At 40.3% G+C, this 12,735-nt stretch overlaps 1 protein-coding gene across 16 annotated transcripts in view; it reads right to left on the bottom strand.

Moving 5' to 3' along the window:
* SYNE1 (spectrin repeat containing nuclear envelope protein 1) overlaps nucleotides 1-12,735 on the bottom strand; it is a 540,309-nt gene that overhangs the window by 327,724 nt on the left and 199,850 nt on the right. For all 16 annotated transcript variants that reach the window (XM_023728949.1, XM_004368822.3, XM_023728947.1 and 13 more), the window contains 7 exons: nucleotides 11,260-11,403; nucleotides 8,309-8,482; nucleotides 6,297-6,455; nucleotides 5,630-5,794; nucleotides 3,098-3,232; nucleotides 581-739; nucleotides 159-367 (listed from right to left, as the gene is read on the bottom strand). In XM_023728949.1, coding sequence (XP_023584717.1) covers nucleotides 159-367; nucleotides 581-739; nucleotides 3,098-3,232; nucleotides 5,630-5,794; nucleotides 6,297-6,455; nucleotides 8,309-8,482; nucleotides 11,260-11,403 — 1,145 coding nt within the window. The remainder of the gene's footprint in view (nucleotides 1-158; nucleotides 368-580; nucleotides 740-3,097; nucleotides 3,233-5,629; nucleotides 5,795-6,296; nucleotides 6,456-8,308; nucleotides 8,483-11,259; nucleotides 11,404-12,735) is intronic.

The following is a 12,735-nucleotide window of genomic DNA, read 5'->3' as shown; positions in this document are numbered from 1 at the left end:
AATTACAGCCTTTGAAACCCTATAGGGCAGTTCTACTCTGTCCTACAGGGTTGCTAGAAGTCAGAATCGACTCAACAACACACAACAAAACAATGATATCTAAATGAACAGAATTCAGATCAACTCTTCTCTGACTCTGGAAGCAATGCTGAGACTACCTGCTGGTGTAGTCCTTCCATTTGTCTGGGTCCCCCACGAGCTTCTCATAGGTGCTGTCAATGGCCTCTCTCAGCTCTCTGAGTGCTGTGTGGCACGTCTCGGGTGTGTTCCTCACTGGGTCCCGCATGGGCAGCTTCAGACACAGTTCTTCAATGAGCTGTAACCTTTTCTCACAGAGATGATGAGGGCCTTTGTCACTGAAGAAAATCTAATAAGCAATAAACATTTTTTATAATCCCTGTGAGAAGCCATACAATTGCTTACATATCCATAGAAAAACTCAAGGAAGAGTCCCATTTAGACTATCAGTGGAAAGAAATTAAGCTACTTCATGTTTTCAGACCCAAACCAAACTGTGAGCTCCAGCCTTGAAATAACAGTGTGACTTTACATGGCTGTCTGCTCAGGGGAGGCGACGTACCCTGTGCTCTTTAATCATTCTCTCACTGCCTTCCTGGGGCACCAGCTTGGTCTCCCGATCCAGCTCAGTTCTGCATTCTTCTACAGAGGCCAAGAATCTCTTTTTCTCCACATCAATCTTCAGATGAAGCAAATGATATGGGGCTTCTCCTTGAAGATCCTACATTCCATAGGTAGATTCAGAAAAAAATGTTCCTGGTTATGTACATTTTCAAGTGAAGTGGCAAGAAAAAAAAAATTCCCTCTAGGGCCAATGAGATTTGATTATTTTTGTCTACACCAGGCCTTTCCACCTGCTGTGGTCAGAGGTTTTCACAATGATCATTCTATTTAATTTCCACAGCAGCCCCACTGATATGATAAGTTAAGCTTCAACAACATCTTTAGAAACTTAGTTTTCTTTGTTAAAAATCTTATTTTAAAACAAGAGACATTTAAATTTTCAAATTTAGCAAATAAAAAGATATTTCTTTAACTGTATTTTCCCTCTGCACAAGGCTGATTTTTCTTTTAGCCTGTACTGTTGAGATCAAGAAACCCCCAAAAGTAACACAATCTGATGGGGAGAGTTTCAGTAGCCAGCCTTCCTGACCCCCACAACTCCTTCATATAAACCAAACCAAACCTGTTGCTGTCAAGTTGATTCTGACTCCTAGCGACCCTACAGGACACAATAGAACTGCCCCACAGGTTTTCCAAGGAGCAGCTGGTGAATGCAAACTGCCAAACTTTTGGTTAGCAGCTGAGCCCTTAACCACTGTGCTACCAGAGCTCCCCTTCATATAAAACATAAGAAATATGTCACTCCTTATTACCACACTCATTAACCTGCTGCTGCAGTAATCTTCAGAGTCCCCAGGTGGTGCAAACGATTAACAGGCTCGGCTGCTAACCAAAAGGTTGGAGGTTCAAGTCCATCCAGTGGTACCTCCCAAGAAAGGCCTGGTGATCTACTTGCAAATATCAGCCATTGAAAATGCTTTGGAGCACAGTTTTACTCTGACACACCTGGGTTGCCTTCAGTTGCATGGTGCAGGCACGCTGGACAAGCTGGCAGAGCACCTGGTTCCTGTCTCCTACGTCCCCACCTTCCTGTGCACCTACCAATGCTTCTCCACTATCCAACAGGTCCTGGACCTGCTGTTGGAAAGGTGGGTGTCCTGCCCCCTCTTCGGCACTGTGGTGACCCTGCTACCCAGTAACTGTGTGTCTTGGGAATGTCACTTCACCTCCCTGAGCCTCCATTTGCACCTCTGGAAAGTGGGATGGTAAGAGGACCACCCTCCCAGGGCTACTGTAAGGAATAAATGGGATAAAGCATGGAAAGTGCTAACCCAGGACCCAGCTCTTTGGAAAAGCCTGCTGGAGGTTCTGGCGTTAATCCTATTTCTTTTTTAACTCACGTCATGAAGAATCTCTCTGCCTCCCTCTTCACTGACACCATGGCCTCAGGCAAAGTTATTTTCCCATTTGGAAAGGAGGTTTGGGATTCTACGTAGCCCCCCCACCCCCAACCCATAGGATAGCCCTGAGGGGTAGTAGAGGGGCCTCGGGCCTTCTGGAAGGCAACTGTTTTCTTTTTTCTTTTTTTGGTGGGGGTGGGTTTGAGTAATCTTCCTATAGTTTGGCACAAGGAAGACAGCCTTCCACAGGGGTCTCTATTCAATGGCAACAGCTTCCCTGACATGCTGATTCTGAAGCTGGCCTCCATCTGAGAGGCCTAGCCTTGTCTCCCCTGATTGTCCCAGAGCACATGGCCCTTGCACGGGACTGAGCAGCAGGGGGTGCCTGCACTCCTGATTTTCACACTCTCATGCTCTTTTCTGCTTGCTGCTGCTTCACCCTCCCATCCACCCCCAACCTTTGCTTCTTCTTGAAAGTCCTAGCTCAAAATTGCTTACTCTATTCACTCTTTCCAGTATCCAAATGGCTCCACCTTCCTCTTCCAAAGCTTTCATAAATATATTACTTTATTTCGGGCTCATCATTATAAATTAGACTTTTATTATTTGTAACTAATTATCTCCCAGAATGGACTCTAAGCTCTTAGAGGAAAAGGACTATACTTTATTCATCATCGAACACTCAAACAATAAATTTTTATTTATATTTTTAGATCATAACTATCTAAACTTGATGGTAAACTCCTTGAGGACAGCAAATTTTTGTAATTTCAGCAGTATGCCCAACATAATTTATTCATATGAGGAGAGATCACTAAATGTTGCTTGAATAAGTTAAGTGCCTGTGTCACCCTTGACCAAAAAAAGGAACCAAAAAAATGTAATCTTAAGCAATGTGATAAAATTGATTCCATCAAAAAATAGGAATAACAAAATTCTATTTTATCATGTTTTATTCAAGTTCTGTTTTTTTTTTTTTTTTTTTTAAATGAGAGTAGTAGCTAGGTTACTTTCTCTTTTATAATTCGACTTTACCACCCTCCTGCTTTCTCCCTCCCTTCATTCATGACACCTCACGTTCAGATGACATTCTGATGACATCTGTCCGGACTCACCTTCCATTGTTTATGGAGCTTTCTAACAGCTTCCTGCAAGCCCTGCTGCTCCTGCTCCGGGAGGATGTCCGTGAGCTCATCACAAGCTTTCAGGAAAGCATTGAGCACCCTCTGATCCAGCTGACTGAAAAACTCCTGAGGTGGAAAGGGAGGAGGTGGTTAAGAGCGTCCTTGTTAGGTCTGGCAATTCCTCCAAAAATCAAACAGAGACTTACCACATGACCCAGCAATCCCACTCCTAGGTATAAACTCAAAAGACTTGAGAGCAGGGATGCAAACAGATACTTGTACACTAATATTACCAGCAGCCCTATTCATAATAGTCAAAAGGTGGAAACAACTCAAGTGTCCATCCGCAGATGAATGGATAAGCAAAATGTGGTTCAGACATACAATGGAATACTACTCAGCCATAAAGCGAAATGAAGTACTGACACATGACACAGCATGGATGAACCTAGATAACATCATGCGGAGTGAAATAAGTCAGACACAAAAGGACAAATATTGTGTGATCCCAGTTACATGAAATATCTAGAACAGGCAATGCACAGAGACCAGAGTTTATCAGTGGTTGCCAGGGGAGGGTGGAAGGAAGAAATGGGGAGGTACTGCTTAAGGGACACTGCGTATCTGTTAAGGGTGATGGAAAAAGTTGGAAACGGACAGTGGTGATGGTTACACAACATGGTGAACATAATTAATGTCACTGAATTCCACATGTAAAAATGGCTGAAATGGCAAATGTTTTGTTACATGTATATTACCACAGTTAAAACAAAAACTCTGGAGAAAAGTATCCCTTGTCGGGCAGAATAAAGTCAGCACCAAACACCATACGGGGCATCGTCACGGTTCTAAACAAACCTCTTTGCCAGCTGCTATGCTCTTCAGACCTCCTGGGCAACTACTATTTAGTTTTCAGGAATGAGCTATACTCATCTGCAGTTATGAGTCAGAATCATTGCATCTGAAATTCAACTAGTACTTCTTATTTTTTAGAAAAAACAATCTCTGCAGTTTTCAAATTTGGTAGAATATTCTGGCAGGTCCACGGGTGATCCTAAAACCTTGACTCCATAGTAATAGAGTTTTAGGGTCCTCTTGGACAAAGGCAAAACAGCAGAGGAGAAGCCAGGACGAAGCCTCACCATTCCTCATTTCCCGACTGTCATCTGTCCAAGGCCCTGATGGTTCATTAGCAGCCACGCCCACGTCCACACACTTGCACACATCACCAGGTGTCACGCAGTCTCGGGAGTACGTACTCGGGATAATTTTGAAGCAATGGTGAGTAAAAACAGAAAGTGACATACTGCGGATGTGTGGAGAGTGAAGGAATTGTTTTGTAGTCACTGACTGTAATAGATTGAATTGTGTTCTCAAAAAAGATAGGATGAAGTCCTAACCCTGCTACCTGTGAACACGAGCTTATTTGGAAATAGGGTCTTTGAAGATGCTGTTGGTTAAGTAAACATGAGGTCATGCTGGAGTAGGGTGAGTCCTAATCAAATCAGAGTGACTCCTTATAAGAGAGGAGAAGAGGCAAAGAGGGAAGATGGCTAAAAGATGAGTTATGCTGCAGCTACAAGCCAGGGAATACATGGGGCTGCCAGAAGCTGAGAGGGACAAGAACATGATCTTCCCCTAAGGCCTTTGGACTACTAGCCTCCAGAACTGTAAGACAATAAATTTTTGTTCTTATAAATGATCCCCTTGTGGTACTTTGTTACAGCAGCTCTTGCAATCCAGTTGATTCTGACTCACTGCAACCCTATAGAACAGAGTAGAACTGCCCCAGAGGGTTTGCAAGGAGCTGCTGGTGGATTCAAACTGCCAACCTTTTGGTTAGCAGCCAAGCTCTTAACCACTGCACCACCAGGGCTCCAATACATTGGTAATTAACCTTAAGTCCAGTTAGCTGCTTCACAAATATGTGCATTCATCATTTGAGAGTGTGGTTTATGAAACTATCCACTGAAATTTCAGGAAGAATTACTCTAAACCTATGTTCTCAGAGTGCTCACCATCTCCATACACCACTCAGATATTACCAGTGTTCACAATACTGATACAATTTAAATGAGTACAGTAGACACGAAGATGTCTTCCCAACACTGCAACAAGTTATATCAGCTACCAAGTTTCAAGAGACACAGTATCTATACCACAACATGCTGCTTTATAAAATGAGCATAAAGGACTTAGCCATTCACCTAAAATTATCTATGAAAATATCTGTGATTATTCAAGAATTTCTTAGCTAAATAAAGAACTAGTGATTTGAGGAGTCTGAATTATCCTATGACTCCACTACCCCAAAGGCTTAAGAAGAGCCAGCTAATCAACTGCTCTTGAGGTTCTTTTTGCTCACCGTATCTTTGGGTTCATACTCCGAAAGTTTCTGCCTTCCTCACTCACCTCTCTCTCTCTCTGTTGGCATTCTCTTTAAAAAAAAAATTATTTATTTTTTTTAAATTAGGATTGCCTGTCCATGTGCTCAGGACCATGCCCCATAGAGGATGAACTCACAGTGTGTCTCCTCAGGAGGTCTTCTGGATCCCCCTTTTCCCGCAGGCCCTCCTGAGCGATCTGCAGCACCTTCTCCAACTCTGCTCGAGACTCCTCAAATTTCTTCATCAAGCGACTATTGGTTTCCATGTGTTTCTTCCAATCTCCCGTTTTCTTTACCATATTCTTGATTTAAAAAAATAATCATTATGTGATGCTGTTTCCTCATCACTGAATGTATCATTTTGTTAGAGTATTATATCTTTAAAAATCATTTAAAGGAAGACATATCTTTATGGAGTAATTAACCCCTTTTGAGATTAACAGGAGTCCTGTTGGTGCAGTGGTTAAGCATTGGCTGCTAACCGAAAGGTCAGCGGTTCGAATCCACCAGTCACTATGTGGGAGAAAGATGTGGTAATCTGCTTCCATAAACATTTATGGTCTTGGAAACCCTATGGGGCAGTTCTACTCTGTCCTAAAGGGTCACTATGAGTCAGAATCAACTCAACGGCAATTTTTTTCCCCCGTGATTGGTATTAGAAAAAGCAGAAGTAAAATTACTGGTTTGCAAACACCAGAGGGCGAAGAGTCTTTACAAGACGGAAAGCATGCTAAATGAGGTTGATTTGTCCTCCTCTTCGTATTTTCCTTAGCTCATTAGTCTAAAGCAGGGAGAACAAATTACCTGAAAAGCCACGTGAACATCAGCAATCTGTCTGTGCAGCGTCGTCTGATCAAAATGCTTCAACACGTTGCTCAAAGTTACAAACTTCTGAACGCTTTGACTACCTTTCTCAATTAGTGTCAAGGTTTTCTTACAGCTTTCTTGACAATCTAACAGTTCCTACAAGGAAAGGAAACAACGATATTATTTGAAAGAGCAATAAGCAATAAAAACTATGTTGTATAGCTTTTAAGCAACAAGAAGTGAAACCAAAAGCACAGAGGAGCATTTCTTTTCAAAAGGGCTCAGTTTTAACCAGCCACTGAAGTTAGTGCTTTTTGTGTAGGGCATTAAAATGTCACAATGAGGTTTTTTTTTTTTTTTTTTGAGATTTCTTATGTTACATGCACATCTTATTAACATGAAGAAAGTAAGTATCAAAACTGTTGTTTGTCTAGTGTCTGCATTCCTCCAACCAATTAATCGGCCTATGGTTACTGAGGAAACCCTAGTGGCATAGTGGTTAAGAGCTCAGGCTGCTAACCAAAATGTTTACTGAAGGAGCCCTGGTGGCGCAGTGGCTAAGAGCGTGGCTGCTAACTAAAAGGTCAGCAGTTTGAATTCACCAGTCACTCCTTGGAAACCCTATGTGGCAGTTCTACTGTGTTCTATAGGGTCACTATGAGTTGGAATCGACTCAGTGGTAACAGGTTTGGTTAACGGGTATGGGTATTGAGGAGCCCTGGTGGTGCTGTGGTTAAGCACTAGGCTGCTAACCGAAAAGTTGGCAGTTCGAACTCACAGCATGCTCCACGGGGAAAGATGTGGCAGTCTGCTTCTGTAACGATTACAGCCTTGGAAACCCTATGGGGCAGTTCTACTCTGTCCTATAAGGTAGGTTTTTATGAGTTGGAATCAACTCAATGTTTCATATGGTTATTGAAAGAACAATAATGAAATCAACCTACATATTAGGTTTTAATTTAATTAAGTGAACTTCACACCAATGTACACTACACTTTACTGAAAGAGTCAGATGCAACAGATTATATGTTATTTTTCTATCTTAAAATGGGTAACATTTGAATTCCTAAGGTTCACAAGCTGTCAAGTTCATTAATGAAATGGTGCATCCCAGACCCTAAGCAAAGAAAGCAGCAGACCAGTGACCCTGGGAGGCTTGCAATTGTCACACATGTGCAGGAGGAGGTGCAATGGTGACTCAGGCCCAACTACCTGTGGCTTGTGGACTGACATATATATAGTTAATAAGATATGCATGTAATATAAGAAGAAATCTTATATAAATATATGTGTATATATCCATATATATATTCTGTACTATTTTTTAATACAAATGAAAATTTATTTACATTAACACTTTATTTGTATGGGCTTTGTTAGTGAAACATGTTCCCTGGATTCACAGGTGGAAAGACACTACAAGAAAATTAGAAGAATACAAAACAGAGATGATAACAGAAAGTCCTAATGAGGGTTCCCTTGTTGTTTCAAAACAGAGTAATGGGTTTGACTATATTCCTAATGCCTACTCCTTATTTCACAGGGACAGGTGAACTTCCTGACTTCTGGACTTGGAGTTCAGAATGGACAGCATCCGCAGGCACAGAGAAGACACTCGTATGTGCTTTCTGAGTATCATCTGGCTCACGGTGTTGCTCAGATCATAGACGGGACAGTCAGGTGCTTTAAAACAAACCAGTCTTTCTTATTTTGCTCCACTCATTGGACTCATTAATTCAGATGATTACAGCCTGGCTTCAGGGGGTTCCAGCCTAGCACCACACAGTCCAGCTCCACTGCTCCCTGGACAGAGCTCAAGCCCATGCTCAGCTGACAACGGAGTCGGATTTTCATCTTTGGACAAGACATCTATTTTTGTCTGGGTTATAAGGACGATCCTAGAAAACAGTTTCTTGTCCTGTCTGAATTTCTCTCACTACACTACCACCTCAGTCTTCCTTCATGCACTTTGACATTAATTATGCCTCTGGAAAGGGGCTTTTCCTTACCTGATGTTTCTGTTTAAAAAGAGCACTACATTGTGCCTCATGCTCAAGAATTGTTATAGTTTCATTGATTTTTCCAAGTGAGTCATAAAAGCTCGTCATCTGCGTTTCTAACTCCTCTAGTGGAATCAACAGCTGCTGCGACTCATAAAGAAGTGGGGAGTAACATTCTTTGACCTTTAAAAATACAAAGACAAAAATGCCATTAAACATCAAGTACCACAAGCTCAGGGCACTGTTTATAACTCTTAGGAACATTTTCTTTAATTACATGGTCATTTGGTACTTTTGAATCCCTAAGGCATTTCTTTAATGGTATTTTCTATGTATTGTTAAATTTTCCTGTTTAAAAAAAGATATGACTATACCACTGAGACAAATGAATAGCTACAAAGTTTTCTCATGAAAATTAATATATATAGTTGATCTGGGTAACACCCTCCTATCTAAATGAGTGTGGTTCTTGAGCCATATGGTATCACATTCCACCCATAAACCACAACTCATCTTTACTGTGGCCTTGAAATCTGAAGGAAACCTTTGTGGTGTAGTGGTTAAGTGTTACCTTTTGCTAACCAAAAGGTCAACAGTTCAAGTCCACCTAGGTGCTCCTTAGAAACTCAATGGGGCAGTTCTACTATAAGTCAGGGTTTTTTGGTTTTGAAATCTGAACTAAGATAGTCATTACTTATTATTCATTATCTAGACCAGCCCAGTGCCTTCCAACTTTACATTCAGGAACTCTCCTACTTAAAACATTGACTCCAGACAAACTTACAAACTTGTTGGCTTCTTCTTCCCATACAGGCTTTCTGCTTTCCTGCCTCCCACTAACTCTGCATTGAACTATTCTCTGCCTACCAAAGTCCCACTCATCCCAAGCGCTCATGTCACAGGAAGTTCCCACATGAGGGGATGTCTCCCTGTCTAAATTGGCCCAGCCCTCACCTCTCACTTCTCTTTTTAAAAATGATGTTAGTGTATGCACCTGGAGTTCCTGGGTGTAGCCAACGCACTTGGTTACTAACTGAAAGGTTGGAGGTTTGAGTTCACCCAGTGGCACCTCCCAAGAAAGGCCTGGCAATCTGCTTCCAAAAAAATCTGCCGCTGAAAACTCCTATGAACAGCTCTACTCTGACACACGGGCTGTCACGAGTCAGAATTGACTCAATGGTAACTTGGTTGGTTTGGTTTCATGCATCTGCATTATCTCATAATGATAAACTATAAAGTCTTAGAGATCAAGAGCCCCATAAAGTGCCTGCCTCATCACATTTACCTTAGAATCCAGGACGAGACAGTTCTCCAAGAACTTCCTGTTCCCCCTCATTTTATTTAAGGTGGCTTCCAAAGTATTATTAATACTTTCACAAAATCAAGGAAAGGGAATTAAGCAGTAGTACTTGTTAGTACACCTTTTTTTTTCTTTTCTAAAATTACAAAGCCAATCACGTGCTAACTTTATCATTAATATTCCAAAAGTAATTCTTGAAGAAAGTGGGGTGTAACATTTTGTTACTATTAAATATAGACTGGCATACGCAGAAATATTTGCATGTTATAGGATATACTGCCTGAAAGATAAGTTTATCAAAATAAAGATACAGTCCTTCTACTGTAACAAGATTCTGCTAAAATTACCCTGAGCAAAACCAAGAGAATCTAATAATAGCTATAAAAATCAGTGTGCTTTATAAAACTTTCCTGCATGCAAAAGAAAATGTATCAAGATGCTGCATCTGAAACAGCAGTAAAAATGTTTAATGACTTAGATTGTGTCTAAAGACACAATTTGCTTCCCTCAGGATTGTCCTAAATCTCTAAACCTGTCCCAGGCTAAGATGTGTGAGTCCCTGAAAGTGGCTTGAAGTTTATCACATTGAAAATGTTGACTTTGAATTGTAGCTGTTGTTTAGTAAATGTTGCCGGCAGCAGATATTAACATTATTTCCCATTACTTTTTTTAAAATTATGAATAATTCTAATTTGAATGTTAAAATAAAATCAATAAAAAATTAACACTCAATGACAGACAAAGTTTTCTTTTTCATGACCATGCTTCTTCCAATTTTCACTTTTCTCACTTATTCCTCTTTTCCATTAATTATCCGCTACTGATTTCATATAGGTCATCCTCTTTCCATTTTTCTCTCCCAATTAACTAACTTTCTTTCTTTTCTTCTGTTTTCCAATTCTACATTACAAAAATTTTCCATTCATTTATCTAATCGTTCTTTTCTTTTGCCAGAAACTAATTACCCAAGCAAAGCAGACACTGCAAACAATACCATGTTTCTAAAATTCAACTTTAGATAAATAATCCCAAAAGAACTTCCAAAACTCAAGGAAAATCCCTCAACAGAAGAGAAAATGCTATGCCTACTGCTTGATATTCACCTAGTTCTCCATACAGAAGTATCATAGATAAAATATCCTAGGTCTAAGGTGAGATCCATGAGATGACGTGGGCAGAATTTCTACAGCTTGTGGTTACAGCAGTAAATGCATAAGCTTAGATGGAGGTATTTCAGGAACACTCAACAAAAGCGCATTTGAGAATTCATTCTCATTCAAATACATGATCTCTCTCTTCTATCCCTCACCCTATCTTCTCTTTCTTTGTTTCTCTCTCTCATTCTGCATATGTGTGTGGGTGTGTTAAAACACTAACTTCTTGTTTGTTTGTTCGTTTTTCCCAGAGAAGGCCTATATGTCTATTAAAATATAGCTACTAGTACTTCTAAATTAACAGAGGTAATACTTGGTATTAACTTCACAGTTTTCTTTGTAAAACTGATGTCAAAGTTACTAATTCCAGAAACATAATAAGAAGCAAAAGCATGATTTGTTAGCAAGCAAACCAGCCGTTTCTGCCCGTGGGTGGGAGAGGAGGCGACAAGCAGTGAAGGCAGTGTTGGTATCTCGGGGTGTAGAGAATTCTGATATTTTCCAACCTTGGCTAGCTGCTCCTTGAGCCCAGACATTGTAGCAAACATCTCGTTAGCTTCTTCTTGGGGACTTTCTTTTGTAATGAGGTGGGCTGTCTTTGTAATCATCTTGTATTGAGCATCCATCACCGGCACCCTCTGCTCGATATCCTGCAGGAATCATTGACACAAATGCATTAATACGTGGAGTACTGCCTTTGAACTTCAGGACTCCAAAGAAGGCAGAACACAAACCAATATGCATCAGATAAAATTCTATGCCTATAACAGGTATTTGGAGATTCCAGTTAATACTTTCCCTTATTCCTGTTTTTCCTGTTGCCGTCGACTCGATTCTGACTCATAGCGACCCTACAGGACAGAGTAGAACTGCCCCATAGGGCTTCCAAGGAGCAGCTGGTAGATTTGAACTGCCGACCTTTTGGTTAGCAGCCATAGCTCTTAACCGCTGTGCTACCAGGGCTCCATTTCCTTCATTACCAGTACCAATTGCCACTGAGTGGATTCTGACTCATAGTGACCCCACATGTAAAGAGAAGAATTACTCCATAGGGTTTTCAAGGCTGTGACCTTTTGGAAGCAGATTGCCAGGATTTTCTGGGTAGATTCGAACCACCAACCTTACAGTTAGTAGCTGAGTGCTTAACCATTTGCACCACACAGGGACTCCTTTTCCTTCCTTATTAATATATAAATCAATAAAAGCTTCCATTTAAAAGTGACCATAAATCCTTAAGTAAACATAAAGATTAACTCAAGTAATCTTCAAACTTTCAAAAAATACATGTTAACATACTATGTAAATATGATATCATGTAAACACATGTTCACAATCTGTGGCTACTCCTGTGGCTTCAAATATTAAACAACCTTTTTTTTTCCTTAATAAAGCAATGCATTGCCAATGTAGACAATTCTGAAAGTAGACACATTTGCATAAGGAACATTGCATTCTCCTATCATCTTCACACACAGTGATAACCAGAACTAACACCTCATCATTACATTAGATATCTTTTCTCCCGGTGTGTTTATATCCATTTTAAAAATTCTAATGCTGACTGCTTTTCTAGCTTAACAATATATTACAAAATCTTTCCATGTCATTAAATATTCTTCTACTACTTTATTTTTGTGAGCTGCAGAGTATTCAATATATGGAACTGCTGCAACTCATTTAATAAAACCTTTATTGTTGAAAGCACTGAACAAATCCCTTATCATTGGACACATTATCTATAGAAGTCTCCTGTTTTCTCTTCGTCGTTTATAATTCGGTTTTAGAAAGTCTCCAAATTGAAACAACCATTTTGAAGGTACTCTATCTGGTCAAAACATAACTTTACAAAAGTCAAATACATATTTTTTATAAGAGGTGCAAATCAGGATATGGAGGACCTGTCCAAGGAGACACAGAAATAGCTTCTGCAGTCATTTAAGTAACCCTTCTAATTTATTTTTCTTAACGATAGAATATATCTT

This window comes from Trichechus manatus, unplaced genomic scaffold (genome assembly GCF_000243295.1).
Source record: "Trichechus manatus latirostris isolate Lorelei unplaced genomic scaffold, TriManLat1.0 scaffold00002, whole genome shotgun sequence".
NCBI lineage: Eukaryota > Metazoa > Chordata > Mammalia > Sirenia > Trichechidae > Trichechus > Trichechus manatus.
This window is presented reverse-complemented; position numbering and strand designations above follow the sequence as displayed.